Source organism: Aptenodytes patagonicus, chromosome 1, assembly GCF_965638725.1.
Source record: "Aptenodytes patagonicus chromosome 1, bAptPat1.pri.cur, whole genome shotgun sequence".
Classification (NCBI taxonomy): domain Eukaryota; kingdom Metazoa; phylum Chordata; class Aves; order Sphenisciformes; family Spheniscidae; genus Aptenodytes; species Aptenodytes patagonicus.
Genome location: NC_134949.1, coordinates 68,680,524 through 68,696,110, shown reverse-complemented (window position 1 = coordinate 68,696,110; position 15,587 = coordinate 68,680,524). Strand labels below are relative to the sequence as shown.

At 50.1% G+C, this 15,587-nt stretch overlaps 1 protein-coding gene across 4 annotated transcripts in view; it reads right to left on the bottom strand.

The window, feature by feature from the left end:
• Positions 1-4,798: 4,798 nt before the first annotated feature.
• Positions 4,799-15,587, bottom strand: part of IQSEC3 (IQ motif and Sec7 domain ArfGEF 3) — a 112,993-nt gene continuing 102,204 nt past the window's right edge. The window contains exons 11-15 of one of the 4 annotated variants that reach the window (XM_076340874.1): positions 15,056-15,217; positions 14,183-14,275; positions 13,481-13,524; positions 13,318-13,397; positions 11,153-11,222 (exon numbers count right to left, since the gene is read on the bottom strand). In XM_076340874.1, coding sequence (XP_076196989.1) covers positions 13,323-13,397; positions 13,481-13,524; positions 14,183-14,275; positions 15,056-15,217 — 374 coding nt within the window. In that variant the 3' untranslated portion in view covers positions 11,153-11,222; positions 13,318-13,322. Of the gene's footprint in view, positions 11,240-13,317; positions 13,398-13,480; positions 13,525-14,182; positions 14,276-15,055; positions 15,218-15,587 lie in introns of all 4 variants that reach the window. The other 3 variants (XM_076340865.1, XM_076340857.1, XM_076340884.1) reach the window with 3 other exon arrangements.

The window sequence follows — 15,587 nt, the reverse complement described above, 5'->3', positions numbered from 1 at the left end:
GAGCTCGGTGACAGAGCAGCTGTCACAGCCCCAGCCACCACAGGCGCTTGGGCAGTGGCAGCCGAGGTTCGGCAGTGCCCTCAGGGCTCCTGCAGCGGCTGCGTGGGGTGACACTTGGGCAAGGAAGAGGTGGGGGGTGACGGGAGGCTCTGCAGCCCAGGGGACAGGGGGTGTCCCATGGCCAGGCACCTGCCTTGGTACCACAGAGCATGTCTGAGTGCTGGGCAGGTCCTGCCATCAGGCTGCGCCAATGGATTTTCACTGGTTCCTGGATGCTTTGAGCTTTGAAAAGAAAGAGGGGTCTCTTTCTTTGGGGATGGAGGGTGCGTCTGTATTAGCCATCACTGTTCAAATGGGAGTGTGCTGGGTGAGCTGCACAGCCACGGTGAGCTGTGCGGCAGCACAGTCCCCCTGGCAGCATCCCAGCCACTGCCCGGTGGGGTGCCACATGCACCCAGCCCCACGGGGGCTGCCCCCATCCCCGGCAGCGTCACAGCCCGCAGGACGCCTCCCCAGCTGTGGGGACTCCTCCACAGGGCAGAGCCCCAGGATCTGAGCGAGATCAGCTGCTGCTGGTCCCCCATGGTAGCATCTGCTCCTGGGATGCCAAGTGCCAAATTGCACCAGCCCAAAGTGTCCTGTGGCCCTGGGAAGCTTCTGCCCCTCACCACTGGCAGCATCTGCCCTGGTGAGGCAATGTGATCTTTCTTCCTTTGCACTTTTTCCCCCTGCTCCTTCCTCCCACTGCATTCATGGCAGACCTGTGCGAAATGTTAGCAAACTGCTGTTTTTTTCACTGGCATCTCTGCCACCTTTCCCTCTGCTAATTATTGCCTTCTAGGGCAAGTCGACAGATGGCCGGGGTTTTATCTTTGAACAAGCTATTTAATAAGGGCTCCTGCTTTTCCCTTGCACATTTCTTTCCTGGCTGCTTGTCCTGAGCTGCTGGATGGGTTGTCCTTTTCACTGGGGATGCCAGAAGATGTGAGCTGAGGCTGAAGGCTGAGGTCAGATCCCAGGGGATGGGTTTTTTTCTTTCCCTTTAGAAATGGAAGATAATTCTGTCTGGGTTCATGTGGCCCTTACTGAGCAATGCTCTCCCTCCCTACAAAAAGACATGATGGAGAACCGGTCCCCACAGGGAGGCGAGAAGGGCTGTCTCAAATGCTGGATCCTACGAGGCAGTTCCTAAGTGCGCAGAAAGCTGATGTAAGTGCTGAAACCAGCACGCTGCCTGCTCACGCCAGCTGAAATCCGTCTCACAGGGACTGACCTGTGCTCTGGCTCCCGCTGCCATCGGCTGCGTGGCTTTGCTGTGGCCCACTGGGTGCAAAGGAGGTAATTCCTTCTGTAGGCAGAGGGTCACAGGCTGTGACTGGGAAGATAAAGGAGAGCTAAGGTGGCAGGGATCGGCCAGCCAGTAAGTGGGGATGAAAGCTGTTTCAGAAAGCTCAGACTGGGATCTCCCCCCCACTGTTGCTGACTCCTGGGCTCTGAAGGAGATGTACAAGGACCTAAACCCTTCTGAACTTGCTCCAGGAGCAAGGGGAGAGCTTCCCTTTGCACGAGAGCGAAGACCAGGGAAACAGGAGGAGGCTTTGGGCACCAGCCGCCTTGTGGCAATGCCTCAGTGGAGACACCAGCACCAGGCCCTGGTACGGCCAGGCTCACTTCAGTGACTGTTTTCCCTGTTTTTACCAGGCTTTCTCTGTACTTGGTTTTCCTAAAGAGTTTTCAAAGCCAAGTGGCTTGGGGACTTGACATTAGCAGCGAGGTGTTTGGTGGCGGCGCCTGCCCCAGTGAGAGGGTTAGCGTGGGTCTGGACACCCTGCGCGGCAGAGCTGTGGCACCGCTCACTGTTTTGTTTTCCCCTACCTTTATTTCACCCTGCCTAGGAAGCTAAGGAGGGTTTTGGTGGCTTTTCTTGCCTTTTACTTGGATACTTACAACTGTTGTAACATCAGCTGTCCCAGGTCGCTGCTGTTCCTGCCAGGGCTGCTTGTCCTGGTGAGGAAAAGGCCCTGTTCGTAGCATCCCAGGAGGGCTGGCGTCCAGCTAGCTGCCATCAGAGCCCAGCTGGCAGCCCCCTGCGCTGTGCCCTGCCTGCCTGCCTGCTCCGGGATTAGCTGTTTTGGGCTTAGCCGGAGCCAGCATAGCGATGTCTGCTCAGAATATATGGATTTGTGTTTTCCTACAGGGAACGTGTTGTCCTCCTTCTCCTGTGCTGCCCAAATACTTTGCGAAATAGAATGAATAGCTCGTTTCAAAAAGGCGGTGAGGAGAGGAAGGGGGAAGCGCTTCCCCTGTCGCAGGCAGCAGCGGAACGCAGGAGGGTGCGGAGGCAGCTGCGGCGGGGGCGTACCAGCAGCGAGACGGTGGCCGTGGGAGGAGTAAGCATGCCCGTACAGTCGGGCTGCACATCGTGTGGAGGAGCACCAGGGCACCCGCCGCTGCTGCCAGCGCAGAGCCCTGCAAAGCCGTCGCCTTTCACTGCATGTCGCCCTGGACTGACCCAGGTCTTTCCCAGCCAGCTGTGCAAAGGGCACGGGGTGGCAATGGAAGGACACAGACGACTTTAATGTCCCATGGGTGGACAACAGTTTGCAGCAGGGTGTGGGAGGAGGCTGCCCTGTTCTCTCTGATTTAGCAATGGGAAATTCATGAGAGTAGCAAAGAGGGGCCACCAGCTCAGGGAAATCCTGAGCGTGCAGCTGGGCGAGTGGAGCAGAGGGGCAATTGCTCCTGTTGCTGGCACTGTGTGAGTCCTGTTTGATTAGCAAGTCTATGAGCAGTCAGCATGAGGCTTCTGCACATTTGAGATGGAGAGTCAAAACATACTGAAAAAAATCAAGCCTTCCATAATGGGAGGAAATAGGAAGGTGTATATGGAATATCAGGATGGGCACATTTCTCTGTCAGGCACTTAAAGTGTTTTTGCTGCTGCAGCCTTGACCCTACGGTCCTGTGGAGGAAGATCCTTCCCTCTCCCTTCCACTCCCTTTTTTTTTTCTGAATGAACTTGGTATTGTTTGGGAGACTCTACCCTTCATGAGGAGTGTCCTGGTTTCGGCAGAGATAGAGTTAATTTCCTTCCTAGCAGCTGGTACAGTGCTGTGTTCTGGCTTTAGTATGAGAACAAAGTTGATAACGCACTGATGTTTTAGTTGTTGCTAGGTAGTGCTTACACTAGCCAAGGACTTTTTAGTTTTCCATGCTCTACCGACTGGGAAGGCTGGAGGTGCACAAGAAGCTGGGAGGGGGCACAGCCAGGACAGCTGACCCAAACTGCCCAAAGGGACATTCCATACCATGTGACGTCATGCTCAGTACATAAACTGGGAAAAAGCTGGCCGGGGGGGGCCGCTGCTCGGGGACTGGCTGGGCATCGGTCGGTGGGTGGTGAGCAATTGCATCGTGCATCACTTGCTTTGTGTATTATTATTATTATTATTATTATTATTATTATTATTATTATTATTACATTATTATTATTATTGTTATTATTTTATTTAAATTATTAAACTGTTTTTATCTCAACCCACGAGTTTTTCTCACTTCTACTCTCCCAATTCTCTCCCCCGGGGAGAGGGAGGAGTGAGCGAGCGGCTGTGTGGTGCTCAGTTGCCGACTGAGGTTAAACCACAACAAGGAGGAAGGCTTAGGAAGACAGGACTGTTTTCAAGAAGTCACTGATGACTATGCCATATTGTCAGACCCCAAGGCTAGAGCATGGGTGTTGCATAAAATAAGATCCTACCCTACATGCTTGAGAACAGTCCCAGCTTGTGGATTGTATGGATTAAGGCAGAAAACACAGCTCCTCAGCCAGCTTTTAACCTCAGTTGTACTCATTAGCTGCAAGAAAGATGCTCCAAGACCAGCCAAGTGTGACAGAGCTCCTAAACCGGTTAAATCCCACAGCCCTACTCACCAGTCGTCCTCATCCTTGAGGTACCTGCTTATTTTCAGCTACCTTTCTTAGGTCAGGCAGGAGTATGCGCATGACTCCGGGTTGCTAGACTCAGGATCTGGGCAGTGACTTACAGAGGGGCACCTCTCCTTCAGCAGCTGGCGATGACGGGAAACCTGAACCTGTGGGGAACGGTGGAGCCCAACTTTGTGATCAGCTGTCCCCCAGGCACCCCCAAGGCACCAGCACAATCTTTCCAGAGTCCCCCAGATGAGGTGGAAAGGGGCCCATCGTGCCCCGCACACAACAGTGGCATTGCAGGCACTGTCCCCTCGCTGTCCCCGATAAGGGACTGTGACATGGCGGCTTTGGGTTCGTGATACCCTTCCTGCCACCACACTGCTCCCTGAGGGCTCCAGGCTTTGCGTTGGCCTGAGGAAGGGTATCTGACCCCACAGACAGCGCCTGTGAAGTGGGAGACAGCAGGCTGTGTAGTGTTGAGTTCAGTAGCAAGTCTTCTGCATCTTGCTTGACAGGGGGTGGGTGGAAACCACTTACAGCAAAGCACTTGTGGGATGTGCTTAATTTAAAGTCCATCTTAAAAGTTTCGGAGAAAAATTGCATCTCAAAAATTCGCTGGGGAAAAGAGCGGCATATTTTGATCAGCTCTGAATGCACTATATATATGGTATTGCACATTATGTATACTGTATAGATAAAACAGTGTACAGATGCAATGTGACAGTTGTGGTATGTGCTTTTCAGATTGTAATCTCTTTGTACCAGCACTACCTATATGTGTCTACGTAGTATCCGTCCCAAAGGGACCTGCCATCTTCTGATTAATAATAGTATCTGCGCATCGGAGCAAGTTAGGAGTATTTCACATATAGACAATCTCTTTTTATTGCTTTCATCTTTACAGCCAGGTGAGTGATCTAAACATCAGGCAGAAACTTCTCCAATAATGTCCTGTTTCAAAACATCTTAGAAAATGACTGTTTGGGATGGGCTGATTTATAATATATCCGTGGCACACAAAAACATAAACAGAAGCCTCTGAATTCCTGGGAAATTTCCTGTCTGTGTCTCAGAAGGATTTCACCCAAGTGTTTCACCGTGGGCCTGGGGGTCTGAGGGATTCTTTGAAGCCAGCAAAGAATTTGCAACCTATAGACAGGTTTTTTTAGCAGGTGCAATCTGAACCCAGCATCTCTTCAACTCAGCTGCAACGATGTAGGTTGCCTTCCCCCATCCGTTGCAGAGGAGAGCTTGCTTTGTGTGCACGTGTTTGTCTCTGATCATCTCTCTCATCCCTGTGCAGAACTTCACAAAGGTCAGTTTCATTAACCTTGGGGTTATGCTTTGTGTAAATATGCATGTATATCTGATTTGCATGGGAAATGTCATTTTCCTTACATGTCTCCCATCCAAATGCTAACCAAGCCTGAGCCTACGTAGCTTGTGAGATGTGCTGCGATGGTAACTGCAGCCAGCACAGCTGTCCTGCTCGGGCAGTGCATGGCTGCATATGCCTGGTATTTTTGTACAGCACGTTCAGCTGTGTGGATAGTAGAGGTGCCTACATGTTATCTGCCATATAGTCCTACAGGTTGGCAGATGGTGTGTGCATTAACACACAGTATGTGCTGATGTCTCTGGGTGCATGAGTTTCTCTGCGGCCAGCTGGCATCCAACGCATGCATTGGCACATGCGGCTTGTGAAGTTGCTCTCCTTGCCGCAGCGTGCACTTGCAGCAGCATGCGCTTTGCGTGGGCGCGTGGGCCTCCTTCCCCAGAGGTGCGGAGCTACACAGATGTGAGCAGAGGGTTTGGGGCTGACTCTGCTGCGTGCCAGCAAGATGGAAAGGAAGGAGCTGCAGCACGGAAGGGCTTTGCCTTCCCCCTGCCCCATTCTCCTCTCTGCCTCACTGCAGGGGTGAATTTCACATTGAGTTTCCGTCTCTTGGACAAGATTATTTCTTCCTGGTTTCCTCTGGATCTGATCCTCAGAGAGCCTGAGCATTGAGCTAGCTCCTGCTGCATTCGACGAAAAATCAGCAGTAGCAGCAGCGGGCTGCCCCCGGTGCCAGCAGGAAGCCACGATGCCCAGCACTCCTTGGGAGCACAGCCTTGGTGTGTCACCCGTGCACCTGCGCACGTCGATGGAGCCCAAGGACACCGGAGGGGGGGCTGAGGCAAAGAAGACATCAGTGCACAAGTGACATATCTCAATATAATTTCTAAAACTCTATTGAACAGATAAAATACCTCTGATCTATTTTTGTTATTTTGTTACAAAATATTAGCCATTTGGACTCTTTGCTAGGTGTGACCACACCACTTTTCCCAAAGGAAGCTTTTCTTGGTGATATTTACAGCAGGAAACAGGTACAGACAGACAGGTGCTTTCAAAAGCCTACACACAGGTAACACTTCTCTTGTTAGTTTTTTTAAAAAGACACATTCAGATGGGTTTGTGACTAGTGTTGAAGAGCTGGGTGACTTCAAAGCTGCTGTCCCAGGCATGGCTGTGAAAGAGCGGGCAGGACAGAGACAGCTCTAGCTCACAAAACACTGCTGGCAGTCCCTGGAGCCTACACTAGCACAGTGAGGCGGATGGTGGAGTGGGAGATGGGGGAGCTTGCTCGGCAACTCGCATTTCAAAGCAGAGACTCTGCCAAGCAGCAGCTTCCTTGATCTAGGGCTCAGGTTTGTTTTGGAAACCTCACAAACACATGCAGATAGTTGCAGGTTGAGCCTTCTGAAAAACATGTAACAAAACTCAAACTCTTACAGCTCAGAGGCCCTCAAATACTTCCAAATCTGGTGGTACTTTTTTGTGAAGAAGTCTGAGTATTGATGAAATTCTGGTTGTGGACCATACCCACACCTTTCATCTACAGGGAGGAGAGAAAACATGAACAGTGGGAGGCTTTGAAGATCTTGCAGAAAGCACTAAGTGTTGCTACCACACTGGCCCAGATTATGGCATTAAAAGTACTACAGCAGAGGACAAACACTGCGTTAAACACAAATTGTTTGCACTAAGCTTGATTCTCCTGTCGCATTTTTCCATCCCTTTGCTACTGGTGTAAACAGATTAATTTCACTGGACCTGCACCAGCATGAGCAAGAGCGAATCAGGACAGAGCCTGACAGTTTGTGTAATGCAGCTCTGTAGACCTCAGTAAGTTTGCTCTCTTCCACCTTCCAGCAGAACCACCTTCTTGTTTGGCCACCGAGTACCCGACACTGACTGCAGAATGCTCTTTACTGGGTTTCTCTTTTCTCTCTCCACCCCTCCTTTTTTCATATAGAAGGATATGAATTCGGCAGCAAAAAGCCACTGGTTCATTTGGGTCAATCTAATCTCTGCAGCAGCTTCCTGCCTGATCCCACCACCTGAAAGATTGTGCTAGGTTCACGATCAGAATCGCTGCTGTCAGGAGCTGGTGATTTTTCTTTGGGCTGGTCCCTCTGAGCGAGCTGTGGTACACATTTTGTCCTTCATTAGGTTTTCACTGACATGCTCCTTCTAGCCTGCGCCCTGTCAACGATCAGCCTATGTGCAAGGGTGTCTATTCACAGTACTACAGCTACACTGAGTCTGTGTGTCTTGCTTGCGTGTGGGAGGGCTGTGGGAGCAGACAATACAATAGATCAGATTAGGTGTAGACATGCTTTAAAGTGCTTGTCATCCTTCACGACTAACCTTCAAAGGAAAAAAAAATATCCGTATTTTGAAGTGAAGTCCGAAGGGCTCAGCTACACAGTAGAATTTAGAGCAACCTGTTCCACAACAACCTGGAATAGAATGGTTTGGTGTCTCTCCAGCTAAACCTGACAGAAGATGTAGCCAGCAGGCTGGAAGATAGCAAGGGTTATCTACGTTTGCTTCTCTGTCCAAAGCTCAAGGCCAGCATTAGCCTTTGCAAGGTCAGGGAAATGGAGCCAACTTGCCCTGAGAGACTGCTGTGCCTCAGGCACCTCAGCACTTCAGTTAACTTGCTTCCATCCTTCATCCAGCACGAAGAAGGGAGTCTCATGGAAGCTTCCTTATTTCTTCTTTACATTCTTGTAGCTCTTCCCATCAATTATTAAAGCAGCAAACCTCTCTTGTAGGAACTTCATAGACATTGTTATAAATATTTTATCTAAAAAAATTATTTCATCAAGTACCTTAAGGTTTTTGTTGTTGCCACTTAATGTTAAATGTCAAGTAAAATCTAATTTATTTATTTTAACACACACAGAGACCTTCAGTGGCTCACTGCACTCTGGGAAACAACAAACAAACAAGTACTGCCATTCCTCCCAGACAGCAAAGTAACTACTGAGAAGGGAGGGCAGTGCCAGTGCCTCCCAGATACCACCCCTTTCACCACAGCAGTGAGTAAGAACAAAATGGCAGCCACATGCTACATTGACCGGACAATGGCGGATGCCAGACGTACGCTTTCCCAGGAAGCTACAGGCAGGTCGGATGAGATCCCAGCTGCCGTGAGGCGGCGGGGTGTCACCTTGGAGGGAGCCAGCAGCAGATCAGGCCAGCTGTGCCTCACAGCTGGCTGGAGGGTGCGGGGCTGAGCCCTGGCTGGGGGTGGGGACCTCTCCCTGGGCCCAGCTTTGAGATGTGGAGCATCCTCACTGCCCTGGGGGGATGGCTAGAAGAAAGCTTCTCTGGTCTGGAGGGAGGCTGGGCTTCTGTTCAGGGTTTTCTTACAATCTTTTCTGTCTTCTGCTTCCACAGTCCTCCCTGATGCTGTGCCTGTTGGCTCCTGGTCAGTACATTTGCTATTGCATGTAAAAGCTGCAGCCTAGTGCCCTGCTCCAGACAGCTAAGCAAACAACTTAGACCTGTTGGCACACCTGGGTACATGGGTCAGGCTTAAGGGGACCTGGAAGTGAGCAGGCTCCTGCCCTGGAGGGCTTCACCTTAGCCCCTGTCCGCTTCCCTAACCCCAGCTGGGCTTATGCCCAGGTCAAATACGTGAACTCTTTCATCTGAACATTTCTGCCAAGCCAGCAGACATCCAAAGAGCACTGAGGGGAGCCAGTCCCTGATGCACTGTGGTTTTTGTCACTGGCAATAGCCCCAGAGATGAGCATACTGCATAATCCCTAAGGAAATTGCTGTGTGGCTTTTACCCCACAAGGTAAAAAAGAGCTTCCTGCATCTGTCTTCACTGCCCCTCTTTCCCTGACATTTTGCACATCCCCACCACTGCCAACAGCTCCTGCCACTCCTCACCCAATGACTGTGTCATCAGCACCCAGTGCTCATGTCTCAGCCTCGCACAGGAAGGAAGCGCATTTCTTTCTTTCCCTCTTAAAATAAAATAAAAATAAAGGCCCTAAAAGGGCATTCTGTCCTATTTTAAAATCCTGAATTTGATCTTCTTAAGCCTCGAAGGGAGATAGAGTGAGTGAGTGAGACCAAAGCCTTTGAGCTAATTAATACCTTCCCCTCCCTACTGCTCGAAGATATTTTTTTTTCTAAAAATACATCCATAGCCCATTTTTAATGCCATCTTCCTTCACATCAATGTCCCCAATAAAGCAGAGGAGCTGAGCTGTCATCTCTATCTCAGGATCTTCCCCTCCCCTCACTTTGAAGCTGGGATAGGGAGGGAGAGAGGAGGAGAGGCCTTGGAGTCTGGTATCTGGGCAGCTGTCCTATAGGAAGGGCTGGTGGAGGCAAGAGTATAGCCAGGCAAGAGATACAGATGGGACCTCACATGGGTGGTCTCCAAAAAGCCCCTTCCCTCTAACACAGGAGGAAGAGCCCAAGTGAAGGGATCATCCACCCCAGAAGGTGAACGTAACACTTGGCTTTTCTTCCAGAATATAAAAAAGCAGGTGGGCAGGAAACACAAAACCAGCTAGAAGGAGGACAACAGAGGTGGGTCCGTTTTATGCTAGAGAAGACAATCTTCGTGCACGCGCACGTGTGTGTGTGTTGAGGTGGGAGGGCACCTCTTGGTGCCATCTCTTTGGAAAAGTACTCATCCATTCCAGGAAGATTCCTGGGCTTAATCCCTCCCTTCTGCTCCTTCAGAACTGCTTGGTGTTTCCTTTAGTAAGCATGCACCATACATATGCTACCATACAGGTGTATTTACATGTGATGAGGTCTGCTAGGTCTCAGCAGAGGTCTCTGGTACAATGCTCCAATATAACAACAGAAAGTTTTGGTGTTCAGAGTGAGGCCATCTTTGCGTTGTACTGCGGCTCAGGACAGTCTCTCCTCCTCTTGAGCTCTCTTTCACTCGTGCACTTCCTCGCTTGGAACCGGCTGCTGCAAGGAGATAATATTTGAAGAGTGATGAGGAAAAAGCGTGGCAAGTGGTACAAGTTCTCAGCTCCAGCTTAGCAGGCAGCAGCAGCGGTGGCAGGGGGAACTCCACCCACAGGAGTGCCCCGAGGTCAGTCCTTGGCACGGGTGAGTCTGTTTCTCTCCGAGGCTGGCGAAGTTTTGGGGTGGGTACAAACCTATGGCCAGGTAAATGCAAGGCAGGGAAGGAGGTCGAGGAGTAGCAAACAGAAGACACAGTGCCTATAAAGCAGCAGGTCATCAAGCCTCTCAGGAATAGGGCAGCAAAGTGCTACATGGAGACAGCATGAGCACGGGAGGCCAGCTGGGCTGGCAGGGTGTGAGGATGTGTGAGCATGTAGGTTGGCAGTTTCTATAGATGGCTCCTCACAATTAGCATCATCTTGAGGGGAGACAGGGTAAGGGTTAGGTCAGTCAGCTTTTTTTTTTTCTTTTCTTCTTCTTTTACTAAAAAATAAATCACAAACTAGATCTCTGTAGGCAGAAAGGGTCCCCAGGAGGTGGTGGGGAAGGGAAGCGGGGAAGTCTGTGCTGTTTTGGTGCTGGTGGTGTGGCTACACGAGGCTGCGTGAGCCACTGGAGTACCTGCGCCTCTGAAGCAGGGAGCTGGGAGGGCAATACTGGTGGGGGTGGTTGTAGGGAGGTGGTGGAGGTGGGAGGGGAGGCTGATGGACCAGCTTCATGGGGGTCCCGGGGAGCCCACTGCCCACACCGCGCCAGGGGGTGGAGGTGCAGGAATCGGAGGTGACATAGCGTGTCAGAGTCTGGTTGAGGGCCGGCTCCATTCGAGCGAGGCACGGCTTGTCCAAGACAATGACTTTGACAATCTGCTGGCACTGTACAAGTGTCCCCGCCGAGGCGGGGTGCGAGGGCACCAGTGCTGTCTCCAGCCGCTCCCGTGGCATGTTAAGATGCATGCTGGGCTGCATTCCACTCTCGGGCCCCAGGGCGGAGTTGTGCTGGTACGTTTGAAGCCTGTTGTGAATTGACACCTAGTTTAGAAACAGCCAAAGAAGCATTAAATGTTACAAGACTTTTCCCATCTGCTGCTACTGGCTGCCCTGAACCCCCGCCACCAGCCGGCCTCACATGCATTAAACCCTCCCCCCTGGCAAAAAAACAGAACTGGCACAACCCCCAGCTGCACAGCACCCCCCAATAGCCCCATCATCCCCATCTAGGCCTAAGTGCCCCTGTCCTTTCCATCACGTCAAAGGCAGCAGGGCCAGCATTCCCAAATGCAGTGCAACTTTGATTATCCAAACAGCACAGGGAACGCAAGTCAACTCTACGAGTGGAGGCGTCCGTGAATTCTCATGGTAATGAACAGACCTCGGAGGTCATGCCCTTGTCCCCACCAGCAAAAAGGAGAGGGGAACCAGACAGCAAGGTTTCAGATAATCGAGGCTGTACGTTTCAGCAAAATGATGGTAGCTGAATCTGAGATAGAGAGAGACAGAGAGACTCAAGCCTTTCCCAGCTCCCTGCCTTTCTGAGTAGGAAGGTACACCACATGACTGGCTAATCTGTTTACAAAGGAAAAAGCAGAAATCTGACATACTCTAGCAAAAGGCATCTCCCTCTGATCCATTTGATGGTTTGTCAGTGAAAGGAAATGATTTTCAAAAAAAGAAAAAAGAAAGAAAAAATGCCTGTCTAGCTCATACAGTGATAAAAGAAATTCATGATGAAATGGCAGCAGATTAGATAATCTCAAAGAAATGGAAATGCTCCTCTGCTGGCAGAGTATTACTTGGGCAGCTGAAAGGGGGAAGGGAAGCAGGAGGTCGTCAGGGTCCCCACAGACAGATGCTGATAATGGAGTCAAATAAGGGAGCTCACTGAGTCCAGTTTGAAAAGGAGGAGCTGGACTGGACTGGAGGTCCCTAGGGGGGGAAGCACAGCAGGAAAATGGTGCTTCCCGAATGGTGGATGAAGTTATAGTTCCTCCTGGCAAGGACGTGGGCTGACGGAGACCCCAAACCAGAGCAAAGTTGCTGGCTCAAAACAGAATGTCAGTCAAGTGACAAACCCTGGGTAGGAAACAAGTGCTTGCAGATGGGCATGGCACTTCCAGCTAGGCAGGGGTACAGATGTGCAGATGGGACAGTGGGGGTGCCCTGATGGTCTGGCATGTTGGGCAGCAGCGCCAACAACTGGGAAGGAGAAGTTGTGGAGTGGCTAAGCTTCCCACCATGCTGGAACAAGGATGAGCTCCCTGTCCCTACTCAAGCATGGAGGTTGCTCAGACTCACTGCACAGCAGGACATAATATTGTGTCAATATTTATTCAGGCAGTGGAACATCCCCTATGAAAAACTGGTTGCTGGGCCATAAAGTGCTAATGACATTAGGTTACATGGAAGCCATTCTCCACAAGGAAACACTCCTCCCAACAGGAATAGGAAATTGGCTGGGAGAGGCACCTTCCGCAGAAAGGGGGTGTCTGCAGGGAAATGGGGTGCTCTTCAGGGAAAAGAAGCAGCACCCACTCCCCACAGAGAAGCTGAACTCTTCAAGTAAATATATACTATGACAAGAGGGGAAAGTAACTACCTTGGAAAAGGGCAAATTCAGGACAATGGAGATATTCCAGACAGAGAGCGAGTAGGAAGTAGTAGATAAGATTTTCAGTGTGAAGATCGCATTTTCCTGTTTCCTCACAGGCAGTGGGAGTATGGGTGTCTGTGAAGAAACAGGCAACCCACTGGATGCTAGACATCCCTGCAAAGATAGATGTACACAGGACAGCCAAGCTCCCTACCTAGGAAGGTGAAGCTCTAGGGAAAGTCTCTGGTATACAAAGGCCATGCTTAATCCCCTTCAAGGAGGGATGGAGAGACAGAGCTGCAGAGATTGTGCAGGAAAGCTGGGCTGCGGGGAATTTGCATGTGATGCTGCATGGAGTTAGCATGTCAGGGAAGTCTTTAGTGGGGTTCTCAGTCTCCCCGTAAGCAGCGGGGTAGGTTAGTCTACAGCGTTTGGGAGCTTGGTCCATGAGGGATGTTACAGTTATAAAAACGGATTGAAAATGCTTTGAAGTTTAGTTTGGATTTGAAAGTTGTATTACCCGTCCTAGCAGTAACTTTTAATTGTATCTCTGGAAATTGGTAAAATTGTCAGTCTGGCTGGGGAGGCATTGATTAAAACCTGAGAAAAGAAACAACAGAGAATGTGAGAAGAGCTGAAGTGAGAGAGAATTACTTACCTCAGCTGCTCCGCACTCTACTTACCTCCACTGTGCTGTCCGAGACCTTCTCCCCCAAATCCTTCTTGCCTTGAAATAAAACAAAAGATCTCACTCATGAGGTTTGTACCTCTAGTCAAGAGCTGGCCCTCATACTGTGGACTGAAAAGCTAAAGGGAGAGATACAGGGCCAAACAAGACTCTTGACTGCAAGAACAAATCCAGACCCTCTTGCAACCTGATAGCTGCTTAGTGGGGTAGGGGGAGGCCCCTTTGGGGTCCTATCCTTAGGTCTTGATCTCAGTGCCGTTCTAGTGAGTTGGTAGCCACTCACCTCTGCACTTGATTTTTGCTGGCATACAAGCCAAGGCATGAATGGACACAAAACCTTTGATACAAAGAGGCTGGTCCAAAGTGTTGGTGGAGAGGCTGGAGGAAGTTGATAGTGCAGTTACTGTGTTGCATCAGTTCAGGGAAGAAAAAGTGTGCCAGGTTCTCCAGCAGTTACCTATGCTCCATCAGTAACGCCTCTTTGCTAGATGTTACAGCTACAGACTGCGTAATGAGACTTTAATGGCTTTTCTAGGGTATTTGAAGAATGCATATGTTCTCATATTTCCACTATTTGTCCAAGGCTAAAGGATACAAAACTGATCATTTCTTTTTGCAGTTATTCTCACAGGAATCAACGTGAACACATTTGCAAAGGCAGCACTGCTTGACCAAGAGAAGTTGGGCATCCTCTTACCTGTTGGAGAGCCTTGCTTAGACTGAAGTTCCATCTGGGCTCCGTTGGTCCTTAATGAGAGAGTCTTTGCCCCTTGCTGTTTCTCCAGCTCCCCTGCAAGACAGAAGTGAATGAGGAGAGGGATGGAGGGAAGGACACCAGCATATTGAAGGAGCAATATGGGAAGTCAGCAAGGAGAATTAATGCAAGAAAATGACAAGAGAGTGTCAAGAAGTGAGGGAGAGGGGAACAGCCAAAAAAACCCCAGAAACTGGAGAGGACTTGACATGTGGAGGAACTTGTATATCTCCACACGACCTTCTGTGTATGACCTATACAGAGTAGGTTATGGCTGCACAGGAGGGGACCACTGATGCTGAGCTACTTTGACTCATCAGTTTATACATGGAAAGGCCATCAAAGGCTACATGGACATCTAATCTGTGTAGGACAGGCCACAGAGGGACACAGTACAGACTGCTTGTCCCCTGGATATTCCTGGAGTGAAGGACAACTCTGCTAAGGCTACCAGACCTGTCTTGTACTTCCCAGCTATCTATAGATCATATTTGCATAGTCAAAGGAGTATGGGATGGAGAAGAGTCTTCTGGGTCTGACAGTCTAAGCTTCACTATTCCAGGCCACTGTATCATACACCCTGTTTCATAACCATCACAAGTAGTTAAGTTCTTCCATTTCTCCTGCTGGCGGGTGGTCACAGAGCCTGACTGCTTTTTCACCCTATCGGTGAACACAAGAACAATCCTGTGCAGACTTGTGCTACTCATCCTCTTTTCCCCTGCTCCTGAAGAACCCATTTCCTTTACCCTTTCTCCCTTGTAGACACATGCAGTGTGATGGCATTGGACTGTGAATTGTATTAGAGGCCCTTACATTCAATTCGTATCTGCTCCAGCTCTGTCACTTCTGCTATTGACTCTTTCAGATCTTCCACAAACTTCTGCATTTCCTCAGCACCCAGAGCACAGAAGTGTAGTACCTGTTTCTTCTCTGACCCTGAAACTGGAGTCACCAGTGTGATGCCATGGGGGTAATCTGTAAAGAAGATGTGTCAACGAAATAAAGAAGCGTTAAGCATTCTTGCTGAGTAGTTGGCTGCTTTGGTATCTCTGCAGGACAGAGAGTTTCCAACATGAGTCCAAAGGAATGGCACACCTGGAGTTTGTCACACTGCAAACTGTGGGAACCTGCAGTATTGCAGCCCTCCAAGGGAACAGAATGGCCAAGCTGCAGCAGCAAGGCAAGTGCCACCAGCACCACAGCACTGCCAAAACCAGAAAACTCTAGCTCTTAGGGACACTTAGGGCAACATTGGCTCTGCGAACCTGAGCACAGAGGTAGGACTGTAAAGCCCTTCTGAATCTGTGGAGGAGTAAACATTATATGTAAGAGGCCAACTGGCCAC